Below are 19,005 nucleotides of genomic sequence, written 5' to 3' on the forward strand. Positions count from 1 at the left end.
ACTTGCCTCTGATAGCAATACACTGTACTAACAGTAGCCTAGACTGTACCACATAAAATAAAATGTTCAAACAGTTGACAAACTGACCTCTACCAGACAGAATAGTTCCTGTAGATTCAGACTTACTCATTGGTAATCTTTTGTTATGTTTTGTGGGTTTCATTACCTCGTCTGTATAACAATTCAATAATGATGAGACTGAAGACAGGAATCAGTTCAACCATTTATCTGGAAAGTGATCATCTCAACACATACAAATGTGTGCTCTGGGGCACAACCCCAATATACAACAAATACATCAATCAATAAGTCAGTGGACACTAAACAAAACTCAGAGGACTTTAAATGTTTAGTTCTAGAAAGTAGGGCCATGGGACAGGGTCAGAAAGGTCAGTATGTTTGATAGCTGGTTACAGAGGTGACATACCAAGCAAAAGGTCCATTATGACACAGTGAATTAAAGGTGGGAGCTAAAAGCAGACATGGACAGTGAGAAGGTGTGAGGACGTCAGGGTTGTGTCCAGTGTGTGTGTGTGTGTGTGTGTGTGTGTGTGTGTGTGTGTGTGTGTCCAGTGTGAGTAAGAACGGTCTGAACCATTCTCACAAGACGCGGATCACAAAGATTCCTACACAGAGTGGTTATTATTAACAGGAATAAATTGTCTCAAACTGGTGTGTGTGTGTTACACCATGTATTTAAATGTCTGATCAAACATAAAACACATGATTAGAGCGAAACGTCATGTTGTGACCACCTGACACAGAGACACTGAGGAGTCATACGAAACATTAAACCCTGGATAGAGGGGCTCAGTGAATGTGGAGGTGAAAGTGTACAGGTGGGTCAGTGTGTCAGAGGAGGCTCTATAGAAGGACAGAGTGCCGGCTGGCCAGTCCAGATACACTCCTACTCTGTGGGAGCCGGAGGAGGGGACGTCTATGGTAGTGGGTTTATCATTGTGCCTGGCCATGTAACTGTTGTCATAGCAGACCAGACTCCAGGACTTGACATTGTATCCAAGCCCCCGGTCATTACCCTCTCCTTTCCTGCTGATTCCTTTATATGTCACTCCGAATCCAACCCCACTCCCATTCCACTCTACCTCCCAGTAACAGCGCCCAGTCAGACCCTCTCTACACAGCACCTGTCTCCAATTCTCAAATCTCTCTGGGTGATCAGGATACAGCTGCTCCTCTCTCCTACATGTCACCTTTCTGTTCTCCTCAGACAGAGAGAGGAGTCTGTTTACTGTGTTTGGGTCGAGTGTGAGATCACAGACATCTGATGGATAAAACCAGACACAATATTAGAAATCATCATCATTCACATTAGAATGTTAACTCACTTTTCACAAATTAATTTAATGTACATGTTTCTAGGTATCAAAAGGAGAAGTTAAGGTAACTTGCGACTTGAATGATCATATGTGATACTGTATGGTAATATGGTAATATAAATATATAAAACACACTTATTGTAGCAGGTAGCCTAGTGGTTAGAGCATTAGACAAGTAACTGAAAGGTTGCAAGATCAAGTCCCTGCCATTGAACAAAGCAGTTAACCCACTGTTCCTAGTCATTGAAAATAAGAACAGGTTCTTAACTGACTTGTGAAGATAAATAAAGGTATAATAAATAACAAATATTCCCATTTATTACAAGATAAATAAATAAACACACACAAACCTGTTTGCATCATGAACACATACACATACACACATACACATTTCTATTGTAACACAAACACGACACCCACATGTCAAAGCAACTCTTTGTAAACTTTGGTGTCCCTGATTTCGGTTTCTGTAGAACTACAGCTGATATTTAATATGACCAAGTATTCTTAGTCATATTCTTCACAGCAGTCAACACTCACATTTTCTAAGCCCAGGTTTCATTGTGTACTCTCCTCCATGTTCCACGCTGTAGCGGTAAGCAGAAGAAGAAGACAGTCATTGAGTGATACACCTGAACTCACACACACACCTCACCACACCACACACACATACAGATAGCATATAACTTTGGTGGTATGTGTGTCTGTGTGTCAAGTGTGTGTGTATGTCATTGAGAGATTGTCACTGGACACACACACAAACCGGACCCACACACACAACACAGGAAACACACACACACACACAAACACTGGACACACACACAGTCAGCATATAACTTTGTCCAAGTGGTGGTAAGAATGTTTGTCTTAACTAGTCTGATAAGTCAAACATGTCTGATATGAACATTGACATAAACCCTCTACATACTTGAGTTTCTCCAGCCTGCATTGTGGATCCTCCAGTCCAGCAGAGAGCAGTCTGACTCCTGAGTCTCCTGGGTGATTGTAGCTCAGGTCCAGCTCTCTCAGATGTGAGGGGTTTGACTCCAGAGCTGAGGCCAGAGAAGCACATCCTTCATCTGTGACTAAACAGTGTGACAGCCTGCAAAGAGTAAAATTGTTTAATCACACTGCTATTGTTTGGTGGGGAAAATATATACAATACATTTTCAGACATCAGTGTCCTGAAACCTGACATAGCAATTCATAAATGGATGTATCATTATTAAAAATGACAAATTATCAAAGTACTTTTTGTAGAGAGAAACATGACCTGACCAGACCTGACTACCCTTGACCAGCACAAACACGTTATGTGGCGTTCTGCATTAGCACCAAACAGCCCCCGCGATATGCAACTTTTCAGGGATGTTAGGAACCAATATACACAGGCAGTTAGGAAAGGCAAGGATAGCTTTTCAAGCCAAAATTTGCTTCCTGTAACACAAACTCAAAAACGTTCTGGGACACTGTAATGTTCATGGAGAATAAGAGCACCTCCTCCCAGCTGCCCACTGCACTGAGGATAGGAAACTCTGTCACCACTGATAAATCCACTATAATTGAGCATTTCAATAAGCATTTTTCTAAGGCTGGCCATGCTTTACACCTGGTTACTCCTACCCTTGCCAAGAGCCCTGTATCCTCCACAGCACTTCGCCCAAGCCTCCTCTATTTCTCTTTCTCCCAAATCCAGTTAGCTGATGATCTGAAAGAGCTGCAAAATCTGGACCCCTACTAATCAGCTGGGCTGGACAATCTGGACCCTTTCTTTCTAAAATGATCTGCCAAAATTTTCACAACCCCTATTACTAGCCTGTTCAACCTCTCTTTCTTGTCGTCTGAGATTCTCAAAGATGAGAAAGCAGCTGCGGTCATCCCCCTCTTCAAAGGGGGAGACACTCTTGACCCAAACTGCTAGAGAACTATAGCTATCCTACCCTGCCTTTCTAAGCTCTTTGAAAGCCAAGTTAACAAACAGATTACCGACCATTTTAAATCCCACCGCACCTTCTCCGCTATGCAATCTGGTTTTAGAGCTGGTCATGGGTGCACCTCAGCCACGCTCAAGGTCTAAATGATATCTGACCACCATTGATAAGAGACAATACTGCGCAGCCTTATTCATTGACCTGACCAAGGCTTTCGACTCTGTCAATCACCACATCCTTATCGGCAGACTCAAGAGCCTTGGTTTCTCAAACGATTGCCTCGCCTGGTTCACCAACTACTTCTCTGATAGAGTTCAGTGTGTCAAATCAGAGTGCCTGTTGTTCGGGCCTCTGGCAGTCTCTATGGGGGGGGGTGCCACAGGGTTCAATTCTTGGGCCGACTCTCTTCTCTGTATACATCAATGATGTCGCTCTTGCTGCAGGTGAGTCTCTGATCCACCTCTACGCAGACGACACCATTCTGTATACTTCTGGCCAACTGATCACTGCCCGCACCCGCCCGACGGTACAGCATCACTACCCTGGACGGCTCTGACTTATATGAATATGTGGACAACTACAAATACCTAGGTGTCTGGTTAGACTGTAAACTCTCCTTCCAGACTCACATCAAACATCTCCTATCCAAAATTAAATCTAGAATTGGAATCCTGTTTCGCAACAAAACTTCCTTCACTCATGCTGCCAAACATACCCTCGTAAAACTGACCATCCTACCGATCTTCGACGATGTCATTTACAAAATAGCCTCCAACACTCTACTCAACAAATTGGATGCAGTCTATCACAGTGCCATCCGTTTTGTCACCAAATCCCCATATACTATCCACCACTGCGACCTGTATGCTCTTGTTGGCTGGCCCTCGCTTACATTTTTACATTTACATTTAAGTCATTTAGCAGACGCTCTTATCCAGAGCGACTTACAAATTGGTGCATTCACCTTATGGCATCCAGTGGAACAGCCACTTTACAATAGTGCATCTAAATCTTTTAAGGGGGGTGAGAAGGATTACTTTATCCTATCCTAGGTATTCCTTAAAGAGGTGGGGTTTCAGGTGTCTCCGGAAGGTGGTGATTGACTCCGCTGTCCTGGCGTCGTGAGGGAGTGTGTTCCACCATTGGGGAGCCAGAGCAGCGAACAGTTTTGACTGGGCTGAGCGGGAACTGTACTTCCTCAGTGGTAGGGAGGCGAGCAGGCCAGAGGTGGATGAACGCAGTGCCCTTGTTTGGGTGTAGGGCCTGATCAGAGCCTGGAGGTACTGAGGTGCCGTTCCCCTCACAGCTCCGTAGGCAAGCACCATGGTCTTGTAGCGGATGCGAGCTTGGGAAGGTTGAACACCAGACGGGCAGCGGCGTTCTGGATGAGTTGTAGGGGTTTAATGGCACAGGCAGGGAGCCCAGCCAACAGCAAGTTGCAGTAATCCAGACGGGAGATGACAAGTGCCTGGATTAGGACCTGCGCCGCTTCCTGTGTGAGGCAGGGTCGTACTCTGCGGATGTTGTAGAGCATGAACCTACAGGAACGGGCCACCGCCTTGATGTTAGTCGCTTCATACTCGTCGCCAAACCCACTGGCTCCAGGTCATCTACCAGACCCTGCTAGGTAAAGCCCCGCCTTATCTCAGCTCGCTGGTCACGATAGCAGCACCCACCATTAGCACGTGCTCCAGCAGGTATATCTCACTGGTCACCCCCAAAGCCAATACCTCCTTTGGGCGCCTTTCCTTCCAGTTCTCTGCTGCCAATGACTGGAACGAACTACAAAAATCACAGAAACTGGAGACACCTATCTCCCTCACTAGCTTTAAGCACCAGCTGTCTGAGGAACTCACAGATCACTGAACCTGTACATAGCCCATCTGCAAATAGCCCAACCAACTACCTCATCCCCATACTGTATTTATTTATTTATTTATCTTGCTCCTTTGCACCCCAGTATTTCTACTTTGCACATTCATATACTGCACATCTACTATTCCAGTGTTTAATTGCTATATTGTATTTACTTCGCCACCATGGCCTATTTATTGCCTTAACTCCCTTGTCTCTCCTCATTTGCACACATTGTATATAGACTTGTTTTTTTACAGTATTTTTGACTGTATGTTTTTTAACTCCATGTGTAACTCTGTTTTGTTGTATATGTCGAACTGCTGTGCTTTATCTTGACCAGGTCGCAGTTGTAAATAAGAACTTGTTCTCAACTTGCCTACCTTGTTAACTAAAGGTGAGAGAAAAAAATGTATAGTACAAATATTTGAGTAGACTGACCAGACCAGTTTAAAAAGCAGTATCAGTCTAAAGACAGACAGTGAGGAATCAGATTAGGATTGTATTGAGTACACAGTCCACACCATATCTATTTTGACTGTGAAGCTAACATTTTAAATGTGCACTTTGGATTTGAGATAAAAAATGTTTCATATGAGTTGACAGTATATAATGTCAACTTTTATTTGAGGGTATTTTCATACATATCTGTTTCACCGTTTAGAAATATATAGTAATAATATGGTGTATTCAAATAGTCAAAAGTTTAATATTTGGTCCCAAACTCGTTTGTTGCATTTGCAGTTTGTTTTGGTTGTGTTTTGGGTTGTGTTTTGCCCAATAGTAACTGAATGGTGGATGATGACTGGAGTAATTTTCTATCTAAGTGAGTAGATACGATGTCTAAACACTACTAAATTAATCCTGATGATGCCATGATTAATACAAATCATGAATTAATCATGAATAATAATGACTGAGAAAGGTACAGAGGCTACAACAAAACATTCTAACCTCACCATTACCAATCACAGATCTTTGAGCCTTTGTAACTTTCTCATTAATTTCTCATTCATCATCATTCACGATTAATTCATGATTATTCATAATCATGGTAGCATCCACATGAATGTATAGTCGTGGCCAAAGGTTTTGAGAATAACACAACTATTAATTTAACAAAGTCTGCTGCCTCAGTTTGTATGATGGAAATGTGCATATACTCCAGAATGTTATGAAGAGTGATCAGATGAATGCAATTAATTGCAGTCCCTCTTTGCCATGCAAATGAACTGAATCCCCTAAAAACATTTCCACCGCATTTCAGCCCTGCCAGAAAAGGACCAGCTGACATCATGGCAGTGATTCTCTCGTTAACACAGGTGTGAGTGTTGATGAGGACAAGGCTGGAGATCACTCTGTCATGCTGATTGAGTTCGAATAACAGACTGGAATCTTCAAAAGGAGGGTGGTGCTTGGAATCATTGTTCTTCCTCTGTTAATCATGGTTACCTGCAAGGAAACACTGCTGTCGTCATTGCTTTGCACAAAAAGGGCTTCACAGGCAAGGATATTGCTGCCAGTACAATTGCACCTAAATCAACCATTTATCGTATCATCAAGAACTTCAAGAAGAGAGGTTCAATTGTTGTGAAGAATGCTTCAGGACACCCAAGAAAGTCCAGCAAGCGCCAGGACTGTCTCCTAAAGTTGATTCAACTATGGGATAAGGTCACCACCAGTACAGCGCTTGCACAGGAATTGCAGCAGACAGCTGTGAGTGCATCTGCACGCACAGTGAGGCGAAGACTTTTGGAGGATGGCCTGGTGTCAAGAAAGGCAGCAAGGAAGACCCTTCTCTCCAGGAAAAACATCAGGGACAGACTGATATTCTGCAAAAGGTACAGGGATTGAACTGCTGAGGACTGGGGTACTGTCATTTTCTCTGATGAATCCCCTTTCCGATTGTTTGGGGCATCTGGAAAAAAGCTTGTCCGGAGAAGACAAGGTGAGCGCTACCATCAGTCCTGTGTAATGCCAACAGTAAAGCATCCTGAGATTACATTTTACATTTACATTTAAGTCATTTAGCAGACGCTCTTATCCAGAGCGGCTTACAAATTGGTGCATTCACCTTATGACATCCAGTAGAACAGTCACTTTACAATAGTGCATCTAAATCTTAAAGGGGGGTGAGAAGGATTACTTATCCTATCCTAGGTATTCCTTAAAGAGGTGGGGTTTCAGGTGACTCCAGAAGGTGGTGATTGACTCCGCTGTCCTGGCGTCGTGAGGGAGTTTGTTCCACCATTGGGGGGCCAGAGCAGCGAACAGTTTTGACTGGGTTGAGCGGGAACTGTACTTCCTCAGTGGTAGGGAGGCGAGCACTCCAGAGGTGGATGAACGCAGTGCCCTTGTTTGGGTGTAGGGCCTGATCATTCATGTATGGGGTTGCTTCTCAGCCAAGGGAGTGGGCTCACTCACAATTTTGCCTAAGAACACAGCCATGAATAAAAAAATTGTACCAACACATCCTCCGAAAGCAACTTCTCCCAACCATCCAGGAACAGTTTGGTGACAAACAATGCCTTTTCCTGCACGATGGAGCACCTTCCCATAAGGCAAAAGTGATAACTAAGTCGCTCGGGGAACAAAACATCAATATTTTGGGTCCATGGCCAGGAAACTCCCCAGACCTTAATCCCATTGAGAACTTGTCATCAATCCTCAAGAGGCGGGTGGACAAACAAAACCCCACAAATTCTGACAAACTCCAAGCAATGATTATGCAAGAATGGCGTGCCATCAGTCAGGATGTGGCCCAGAAGTTAATTGACAGCATGCCAGGGCAGATTGCAGAGGTCTTGAAAAAGGTGGGTCAACACTGCAAATATAGACTCTTTGCATCAACTTCATGTAATTGTCAATAAAAGCCTTTGACACTTATGAAATGCTAATAATTATACTTCAGTATTCCATGGTAACACCTGACAAAAATATCTAAAGACACTGAGGCAGCCAACATTGTGAAAATTAATATTTGTGTCCTTCTCAAAACTTTTGGCCACGACTGTAGAAGTGTTCAGAAACTTCTCCTATTCTTACTTACAATACAAGTGAAGTGACTCAAAAATGACAGGACATTATTCACCTTTCAGTTACTATGAAGAAAAACATAATCCAAAACACAACCAAAACAAATTTCAAATGCTTTCCACAAGTTTGCAGAATCACAAGCTTAATGTAATCACTGCAGGCATGGAATATGGGACCAAATACTAAACTTAAGACAAAATTAATTTGTCCAAATTATTACGACTTTTTCAAGTGTCATAACAAGATACATAAAGTGTTTTAATTTCTAAATAATGGTAAAACAGATATGCATGAATACCCTAAAATAAAAGGTGACATTCTGTACTGTCACCTAATATAAAACATACTATCTAAAATCCAAAATGCTGCAGCAGAGTAACAAATGTAAAACTGTAAGCTTCACTGTCCCAACACATATGGTGTGGACTATGTGTGCCTGATAAACACATGTGGATCTGGTGAACAGTTATCACTTGTTGACTAAACACAGGAATACAGACCTCAGAGTCTCCAGTTTACAGTGGGGATTCCCCAGTCCAGCAGAGAGCAGCTTCACTCCTGAATCCTTCAGGTCATTGTTACTCAGATCCAGCTCTCTCAGGTGTGAGGGGTTTGACCTCAGAGCTGAGACCAGAGAAGCACAGCCTTCCTCTGTGACTCCACAGTCTGACAGCCTGACAAAGAGATCATCATGATTTCACAAACACACTGTTCATTTAACGAGTAGTGTAGAAGGACAATGGCAGATGCATTTGGATTATTCTCTAAAACAACATATAAATTCATCTTCCGTCTCCTAGAATTGTATGGTCATAATGTTATACTAATGTGAAAATCAATGCATTTGTTTTTCAATATAATATTATATACATATTAGAATACTTATTTTTCTCTAAACTTAATATTTCTTCCTAATGATTAGAACTTAAATGTAATTGTATATACTCACAGAACAGCTCTGGAGGCTTTGACCACTGGCAGCAGCCTCAGAAGACCTTCCTCTGATCTGGAGTATTTCTTCAGGTCAAACACATCCAGCTCCTTTTCTGAAGTCAGCAACACAAAGACCAGAGCTGACCACTGTGCAGGTGAAAGTTTGGCTTCTGGGAGACTTCCTGATCTCAGGTAGCTTTGGATCTCCTCCACTAGAGAATGGTCATTCAGTTCATTCAGACAGTGAAACAGATTGATGCACCTCTCTGGAGAGGGATTCTCCCTGATCTTCTTCTTGATGTACTTCACTGTTTCTTCATGGTTCTGTGAGCTGCTTCCTGTCTTTGTCAGTAGACCTTGTAAGTGCTTCTGATTGGACTCCAGTGAGAGGCCCAGAAGGAAGCGGAGGAAAAGGTCCAGGTTTCCCGTCTCACTTTGTAAGGCTTTATCCACAGCACTCTTGTAGACAGTCTCTTCATGCTCGTCTTTTGTTTGCAGTTTGTCCATTAGATTCTCATGGTTGTTGATGAATGAGAGGAACACATATACAGCAGCCAGAAACTCCTGAATGCTCAGATGAACAAAGCAGTACACCTTGTCCTGGTACAGTACACATTCCTCTTTAAAGATCTGTGTGCACAATCCTGAGTACACTGAGGCTTCATTGACATCAATGCCAGCCTCTTTCAGGTCTTCTTCATAGAAAATCAGATTGCCATTCATAAGCTGTTGAAAAGCCAGTTTTCCCAGTGACAGAATGCTCTCTTTATTCCAGTGTGAACCTGTCTCTTCTTTCCCAAGATACTTTTCATTCTTCTGTTTGGTATGAAACACCACAAGGTGTGTGTACATCTCAGTCAGAGTCTTGGGCATCTCTTCTCTCTTATGTTTTAGCATGTGTTCAAGGACTGTTGCAGAAATCCAACAGAAGACTGGAATGTGGCACATGATGTGGAGGCTCCTTGATGTCTTTATGTGTGAGATGATTCTGCTGGCCAGGTCCTCATCACTGAATCTCTTCCTGAAGTACTCCTCCTTTTGTGGGTCATTGAACCTCGTACCTCTGTCACCTGGTCAACACACCCTGAAGGGATCTTATTGGCTGCTGCAGGTCGGGTAGTTATCCAGAGGAGAGCAGAGGGAAGCAGATTTCCCTTGATGAGATTTGTCAGCAGAACATCAATTGAGGTTGACTCTGTGACGTCACAACAGAACTTGTTCTTCTGGAAGTCTAGGGGCAGTCGGCACTCATCCAGACCATCAAAAATGAACAGAACTTTGTATTTGTCGTAGTTTGAGATTCTGGATTTTTTGGTGTCCATTGAGAAGTGATTAAGAAGTTCAATCAAAGTGTTTTCCCCTTTCATCAAATTCAGCTCCCGAAAAGGGAATGAAAATACAAATTTGACATCCTGATTTGCTTTTCCTTCAGCCCAGTCCAGAATGAACTTCTGCACAGAGACTGTTTTTCCAATGCCAGCGACTCCCTTTGTCAGCACAATTCTGACATGTTTGTCTTGTCCAGTTAAGGGTTTGAAGATGTCGCTATATTTGATTGCAGTCTCTGGTCTTGCTTGTTTCCTGGTTGTTGTCTCAATCTGTCTCAGCTCATGTTCATTATTGACCTCTCCTGTTCCACCCTCTGTGATGTAGAGCTCTGTGTAGATCTTATTGAGAAGTGTTGGGTTTCCTTGTTTAGCGATCCCCTCAAATACACATTGAAATTTCTTCTTTAGACTAGATTTAAGTTCACGTTGGCAAATCACAGCGAGCTCTTCTGAATCTTGAAATAACACAGAGGATATTAATATTTTGTCTGTTTTAATGCCTACAGTATTGTAAGACTGTTATAAAGTTAAATTATAATCATAAAATGATGTATCCTCTTAACTGGCTGTTTTAATGTGTAACTGTTTTCATAATGCATTACAGACTGGTGTGACTGATAATATTATTGGTGTTATTAATGTTGTCTCCCTCTAAATTAATCAACACAGCACACCCCTGCTGCTTCTTGACGAGGTCACTTGGTGTTGTGTTAACGCTGCTACAAAATCATTGAGTTAAACAGCTACTTTAGCTGTACTTTAGCTACTTTAGCTTTTAAATGTTATAAAACAGCTTTCAACATGAGTCAGACAGCTCTTACATTTCTCCAGTGTTTCAGCAAGCTCTTTCTGGTTCATTTTCCTCAGGACGTGCAGTGTGATCTTCAGAGCCCCATCTCTGGCACTGCTCTCCTGCTTCTCATCTTCAGCATCCACCACTTCCCTTTCCTGCTTCTGACTCTCAAAGCCTTCTGGGAGTTCTGGACTAAGAATCCTCTTGAACATCTTCAGCTCGTTCTTCACAAATGTCATAATTTTCTCTTCAAGCATCTTGAATAAATCAAATAAATAAGTTAAGCAAGGGAAGAAATTCTTTCTCATTAACACATTAATGAATGATTGATAGATCATCTTTACTTGAGGAAAACAAAAATAAATGTACATAACAGGACCACATACACTGAATATGGAGTCCAGGTCTGTTTGATGACTCTGGGAAGTCTGACCACTGAGAATCTCTGACTCTGATCTCTCCTGTTGGTTTCTGTGGACAAAACATGAGATTACATCTCCTCATCCAGGGAGTACACACACACAGACACGCCCACACAGACACACACACAGGAATGGTGTGTTTGTTTAATATTGTTTTAGGACTATGAAAATGGACAAAAGGATTAGCCTATGGATTATGAAAACAACAAATAGAAATGTGAAAATGGGAGAGGAGAAATGACTAGAGACAGTGTTGTTTAACTCACTGACCATGACCCATGAGTTCTTCTTACCTTTTTTCAGTAGAAACGTCTCCCTCTCTAAACTTTAGAGGAGAATTCATAGACCGGTCACTCTTCATGGACACACAGCTGGGTACAGGGGAGGCTGGTCTCTCCTGCTTGATTGGGCTTCAACACAACAGAGACAAACATTTACATCTCAGCTACTCTGAGCACAGATGGGGAAACATAAGAAGAGTTTAATTCCAAAACGCTATATTTCCATTTTCAAAAAGTTTGGTAAATTAGCTTTATTTGTCTAAAGACATTATGAAATAAATTGTTTGTTTATAATCTTCGCTTGATGGTTTAATTTCAGAGACACAAATGCTTTTTTTTGTTGCAAAATGCTATATATCTGCCTCACTCTCAGAGAAATCAGTAGTACTGCTAGGTTTTATACAGTAATAATATATATCTTTCTCATTGGATGAAAGTAGAGACTCAGAACTAGAAAATGGTAAATCATACACTTCAGTTGAGAAAAATGGGAAATTAATTAATAAAATGATAATTAATTACTTAAAAATCATGCAATGTGATTTTCTGGATTTTTGGTTTAGATTCCGCCTCTCACAGTTGAAGTGTACCAATGATAAGAATTACAGACCTCTAGATGCTTTGTAAGTAGGAAAACCTGCAAAATCGGCAGTGTGTCAAATACTTGTTCTCCCCACTGTATATATATTTAACTAAATGTATGGTGTTTTTGGATTATGTCTGTGTAATTGTTTTTTATGCAATACATTGTTATTTTATTTTTGTTAGTGGTAATATGAACTATAAAATATTATATTTTGCAATTATAAAATGTTATATTTTGCAATTGTGAGTAGTTACTACTTTAATACCTATAATTAATAATTTATAAATAATAATAATTTATAATTAATACCTGCAATAGTCACAGTATTTTATTCTTCCCGGAAGCAACACAGACATAATACGAGATATATAGCTAACTAAAGTAATGAGTGACCATGTTAGAAAATCATGAGCTATATAGTTTTTGGTTGCATGCTATTTCATGTCAATCATATTGCTGATTGTAGCCTATAACTAATGCTTTGTGGTCTTATGCTGCCATCTATTGGAAATATTTAGCAATTTAAAGTTATTAATTCATGTACAAACATTGGTGAGGCAGCTGAGAAATGAAGTGTTTTTCTTGTTAGTTCCTTAGATCAGTCTCAAACCTGTCCCACCTATCCCACGCCAATTCCTGGACTTTCACATATAGGATACTTGGTCACCCAGTTCAAACCACATTTGAAAAATAAAACTAATGTTGCTTGTTTATCAAGTGTTCCGCCTTGCAATAAAAAATTAACAAAACAAAAAAAGCTAAATGCTTAGACAGGTTTTGATTAACAGAATAATACAAATGCTAGTTAGTACAATATTTGTATTTACTAACATAATGTTATTACTAAAATAGTTTCTAAAAGTGCCTACGCTACCCTTCACTAGAAATCAGGGTAAATTAATCTAAATTAATTTACATCTGCTGATGTAAAAAGGGCATTATAAATACATTTTATTGGATGTTAGGTTTTGGGTTTTTAAGGCAAAAATCTGTATGGTTGTATAGCTCTCTTGCCCCTCCTGTGGCCTTCTGTGGGTTCTACATAACTCATTGCGACACTTGCTTGGCTCATAATCTGATGTAGAAATTGCGTCAGATCTACAAATCAATGAGCTAGCCCTGTCCATTTGGTTTGCAACTCAGTGAACCTGTGCAGCATTCGCTCAATGCAATGCCTACAAACGAAGAATTCGATGCATATCAACTTAACCAGCAGCCATTTAGAAACAACAAGCCATCAAAAAAAATGTTATTTCTTAATATTAAAGTATATATATAATATATATTCAGCCACACCTTGAAAAAGAGGACAGGGACATGTGTTTCACTTAGGTTGTATACCTTTTTCTGAAAACAAATATGGTTAACCATGACCATATATCTATTTTACACTGCCTTTCTAAGGTCTTCGAAAGCCAAATTAACAAACAGATCACCGACCATTTCAAATCCCACCGTACCTTCTCCGCTATGCAATCTGGTTTCTGAGCTGGTCATGGGTGCACCTCAGCCACGCTCAAGGTCCTAAAAGGCATCATAACCGCCATCGATAAGAGACATTACTATGCAGCCGTTTTTTGTCGACTTGGCCAAGGCTTTCGACTCTGTCAATCACCACATTCTTATTGGCAGACTCGACAGCCTTGGTTTCTCAAATTATTGCCTCGCCTGGTTTACCAACTACTTCTCTGATAGAGTTCAGTGTGTCAAATCGGAGGGCCTGTTGTCCGGACCTCTGGCAGTCTCTATGCGGGTACCACAGGGTTCAAGCCTCGGGCTGACTCTCTTCTCTGTATACATCAATGATGTTGCTCTTGCTGCTGGTGACTCTCTGATCCACCTCTACGCAGACGACACCATTCTGTATACTTCTGGCCCCTCTTTGGACTCTGTGTTAACTAACCTCCAGACGAGCTTCAATGCAATACAACTCTCCTTCCGTGGCCTCTAACTGCTCTTAAACGCAAATAAAACTAAATTCATGCTCTTCAACCGATCTCTACCTGCACTTACCCGCCTGTCCAACATCACTACTCTGGACGGCTCTAACTTAGAATACGTGGACAACTACAAATACATAGGTGTCTGGCTAGACTGTAAACTCTCCTTCCAGACTCACATTAAGCATCTCCAATCCAAAATTAAATGTAGAATTGGCTTCCTATATCACAACAAAGCATCCTTCACTCATGCTGCCAAACATACCCTCGTAAAACTGACTATCCTACCGATCCTCGACTTCGGTGATGTCATCTATAAAATTGCCTCCAACACTCTACTCAGCCAACTGGATGCAATCTATCACAGTGCCATCCGTTTGGTCACCAAAGCCCCATACTCTACCCACCATTGCGACCTGTACGCTCTCGTTGGTTGGCACTCGCTTCATACTCGTCGCCAAACCCACTGGCTACAGGTTATCTACAAGTCTTTGCTAGGTAAAGCCCCACCTTATCTCAGCTCACTGGTCACCATAGCAGCACCCACCCGCAGCACGCGCTCTGGTCTGCTGCCAATGACTGGAACAAACTGCAAACATCTCTGAAGCTGGAGACTCATATCTCCCTCACTAGCTTTAAGCACCAGCTGTCAGAGCAGCTCACAGATCACTGCAACTGTACATAGCACATCTGTAAACATCCCATCTATCTACCTCATCCCCATACTGTATTTATTTATTTATCTTGCTCCTTTGCACCCCAGTATCTCCACTTGAAACATTCATCTTCTGCCCATCTACCATTCCAGTGTTTTAATTGCTATATTGTGTTTACTTCGCCACCATGGCTTATTCATTGACTTAACCTACCTCATCTGCACTCACTGTATATATACTGTACTTTTTGTTTTCTCATGTACTACTGTATTATTGACTATGTTTTGTTTATTCCATGTGTAACTAACTCTGTGTTGTGGTATGTGTTGAATTGCTATGCTTTATCTTGGCCAGGTTGCAGTTGCAAATGAGAACTTGTTCTCAACTAGCCTACCTGGTTAAATAAAGGTGAAATATATATTTTTTTAAATTACCAGAGAATGTTTAACATTTGATCAGTGTGTGTCAGCCATCACAAGCACTGTGGGTCACCACAAGTTTGCTCACCAAGTAGCTGTAGCAATAGTAATAATACAATAATTTAGGTAAAACCCACAATGTTAACACAGGTAGGTCTCATTAATAACAATAGCAAAGCTGGCATTGTGATGCAGAACATTGGGCTGGGAATAGAATGTTCAGAAGGTGAGTTATTCGGGTAGAGAGCCCCAACTGTTATTCAGGTACAGAGCCCCACCTGTTATTCAGATGCAGAGCCCCACCTGTTATTCATGTACAGAGCCCCACCTGTTATTCAGGTACAAAGCCTCATCTGTTATTCAGGTACAGAGCCCCACCTGTTATTCATGTACAGAGCCCCACCTGTTATTCAGGTACAGAGCCCCACCTGTTATTCAGGTACAGAGCCCCACCTGTTATTCAGGTACAGAGCCCCACCTGTTATTCAGGTACAGAGCCCCACCTGTTATTCAGGTACAGAGCCCCACCTGTTATTCAGGTACAGAGCCCCACCTGTTATTCAGATGCAGAGCCCCACCTGTTATTCATGTACAGAGCCCCACCTGTTATTCAGGTACAGAGCCCTTCCTGTTATTCAGGTACAGAGCCCCACCTGTTATTCAGGTACAGATTCAGCTACAGAGCCCCACCTGTTTAGCATGTTATTTTGGCATTAATACGTGGCATGTATCAGTTTGCAAATAATGTACAAATAATAATAATAATTTAGTTAATAAGCCTCGTACAAATATGGTCTCTTTAGTGTTTTGGATATAAACTCTTCATAAAATCTTTAAAAAATGGTCCTCTCACCTCTTAGATTTGGTGCCATGTTCCCCAAAGATAATCCTTTTAGAGGCAGGGCCTTCCTCCTCTTTCTCCCCAGAGAGACTCATTTTAGAGCACAAACCCCTAAACAGAGATCCGACATGTTGATTGTGGTTAACACAGTTCTTGAAGGTCAATTGTTCTAGATTATTAATTATCTCTTACAAATAAAGCATTTACTAACAGATATATCCAAACAGTCAGGTGATTTAATTAATAACAATGATAATACCAATAATAACACCAATATAATACAAGTTATTAATAATAATAATGTCTCACTTTCTCTTTTAATAATTTATCTCATTCTAGTGTGTTGCTTTGTTCAACAGGTATGTTATTATTATGCTATTACTGAATTCAGTTCATAATATAAATGTTAAGAAAAGTATGTTCAGTGGTTTCATACCAAATTACACAGGAAGGAGGAGCCCATTATAATTTTGAAAACAACAAATGTTCTGATATTATGAAAAACGATTTAGAACTATGATACATTACATTTTTACAAATGATAAAATAACCACGATATACGAATCGTATAAAACGATATATGAACATTATGTTTTGAATTTGACTTGCCTACGCCCCAGTTAGCGCCATTTTGTAAGATTGCAATGTCACTGTCACGTTCTGACCTTTATTTTCGGTGTTTTGTATTTAGTTAGTATGGTCAGGGCGTGAGTTGGGTGGGCAGTCTATGTTTGTTTTTCTAGGTTTTGGGAATTTCTATGTTTCGGCCTAGTATGGTTCTCAATCAGAGGCAGGTGTCATTAGTTGTCTCTGATTGAGAATCATACTTAGGTAGCCTGGGTTTCACTGTGTGGGTGTGGGTGATTGTTCCTGTCTCAGTGTGTGCACCAGATAGGACTGTTTTTGAGTTTTCACATTTCTTGTTTTTGTTAGTTTGATCATGTGTACCTTAATGTATTAAAAAGTACCATGGACAATTACCATGCCGCGTATTGGTCCTCTGATCCGTTTCGCCTCTCCTCTTCGGAAGAAGAGGAGGAAATTCATTACAGAATCACCCACCAAAATCGGACCAAGCGGCGTGGTAAAGGACAGCGACGACAGCAGCAGCAGCATCAACAACAGAGGCCACCATCACAGGACTCCTGGACATGGGAGGAGATACTGAACGGAGAGGGACCCTGGGCACGGGCTGGGGAAAATCGCAGCCCCAAAGCAGAGCTGGAGGCAGCGAAAGCTGAGCGGCGGCAATATGAGGAGCCAGCACGGCAGTGCGACAGGTACGAGAGGCAGCCCCAAATTTTTTTTTTTTGGGGGCACACGAGGTGTGGTACTAAGCCAGGTAGCAGACCTGAGCTCACTCCTCGTGTTCATGATAAGCAGCGCATTACTGGTCAGGCACCGTGTTATGCGGTTAAGCGCACGGTGTCGCCAGTGTGTGTCCATAGCCCGGTGCGCTATAGGGCAGCCCCCCGAGAGTGCCATGCGAGTGTGGGCATTGAGCCAGGGCGTATGGTGCCTGCTCAGCGGGTCTGGTCGCCGGTACGCAGTCTTGGTCCAGGTTATCCTGCGCCGGCTCTGCGTGCTGTGTCTCCGGGTCCTCTGCCTGCGCTCCGCTCGTACCGGGCAACTGTGGGAGTGGAGCCTAGGGGAGAGGTGCGTGTAGTAAGCACTAGATCTCCCGTGCTTACCCACAGCCCGGTTCAACCTGTGCCTGCACTCTGGAGGGTCCGGGCTAGAGTAGTTGTCCAGCCTGGGGAAGTGGTGCCAAGGTTGCGCACCAGAGCTCCAGTGCTCCCCACAGCCCGGTCTTTCAGGCTCCTCCTAACACCAAGCCTCCTGAAGGTCTCCCCAGCCTGGTGGTTCCTGTGGCAGCCCCACGCACCAGGCTGTCTCTCAGTCTCCTCCCTGCAGGTGCTCCCGCCTGTCCGGCGCCGCTGCCGGAGCGCCCCACCTGTCCGGCGCCGCTGCCGGAGCCTCCCGCCTGTCCGGCGCCGCTGCCGGAGCGTCCCGCCTGTCCGGCGCCACTGCCGGAGCCTCCCGCCTGTCCGGCGCCACTGCCGGAGCCTCCCGCCTGTCCGGCGCCGCTGCCGGAGCCTCCCGCCTGTTCGGCGCCGCTGCCGGAGCCTCCCGCCGGCGCCACTGCCGGAGCCTCCCGCCTGTCCGGCGCCACTGCCGGAGCCTCCCGCCTGTCCGGCGCCACTGCCGGAGCCTCCCGCCTGTCCGGCGCCACTGCCGGAGCGTCCCGCCTGTCCAGCGCCACTGCCGGAGCCTCCCGCCTGTCCGGCGCCGCTGCCGGAGCCTCCCGCCTGTCCGGCGCCGCTGCCGGAGCGTCCCGCCTGTCCGGCGCCGCTGCCTCCTGTGGCAGCTCCACGCACCAGGCTGTCTCTCTGTCTCCTCCCTGCAGGTGCTCCCGCCTGTCCAGCGCCGCTGCCGGAGCGTCCCGCCTGACCGGCGCCGCTGCCGGAGCGTCCCGCCTGTCCTGCGCCGTTGCCGGAGCCTCCCGCCTGTCCGGCGCCGCTGCCGGAGCGTCCCGCCTGTCCGGCGCCGCTGCCTCCTGTGGCAGCTCCACGCACCAGGCTGTCTCTCTGTCTCCTCCCTGCAGGTGCTCCCGCCTGTCCAGCGCCGCTACCGGAGCGTCCCGCCTG

At 43.5% G+C, this 19,005-nt stretch overlaps 1 protein-coding gene across 1 annotated transcript in view; it reads right to left on the reverse strand.

The window, feature by feature from the left end:
* Positions 1-211: 211 nt before the first annotated feature.
* LOC118366029 (NLR family CARD domain-containing protein 3-like) overlaps positions 212-19,005 on the reverse strand; it is a 34,588-nt gene continuing 15,794 nt past the window's right edge. Inside the window, 10 exon segments of the mRNA XM_035748345.2 lie at positions 212-1,282; positions 1,878-1,924; positions 2,266-2,439; positions 8,659-8,832; positions 9,108-10,146; positions 10,149-10,874; positions 11,241-11,469; positions 11,599-11,683; positions 11,928-12,044; positions 16,370-16,468. Of these exon segments, the coding sequence (XP_035604238.2) occupies positions 741-1,282; positions 1,878-1,924; positions 2,266-2,439; positions 8,659-8,832; positions 9,108-10,146; positions 10,149-10,874; positions 11,241-11,469; positions 11,599-11,683; positions 11,928-12,044; positions 16,370-16,468 (3,232 nt within the window). The 3' untranslated portion in view covers positions 212-740.

This window comes from Oncorhynchus keta, unplaced genomic scaffold, assembly GCF_023373465.1.
Source record: "Oncorhynchus keta strain PuntledgeMale-10-30-2019 unplaced genomic scaffold, Oket_V2 Un_contig_1401_pilon_pilon, whole genome shotgun sequence".
Taxonomy (NCBI): domain Eukaryota; kingdom Metazoa; phylum Chordata; class Actinopteri; order Salmoniformes; family Salmonidae; genus Oncorhynchus; species Oncorhynchus keta.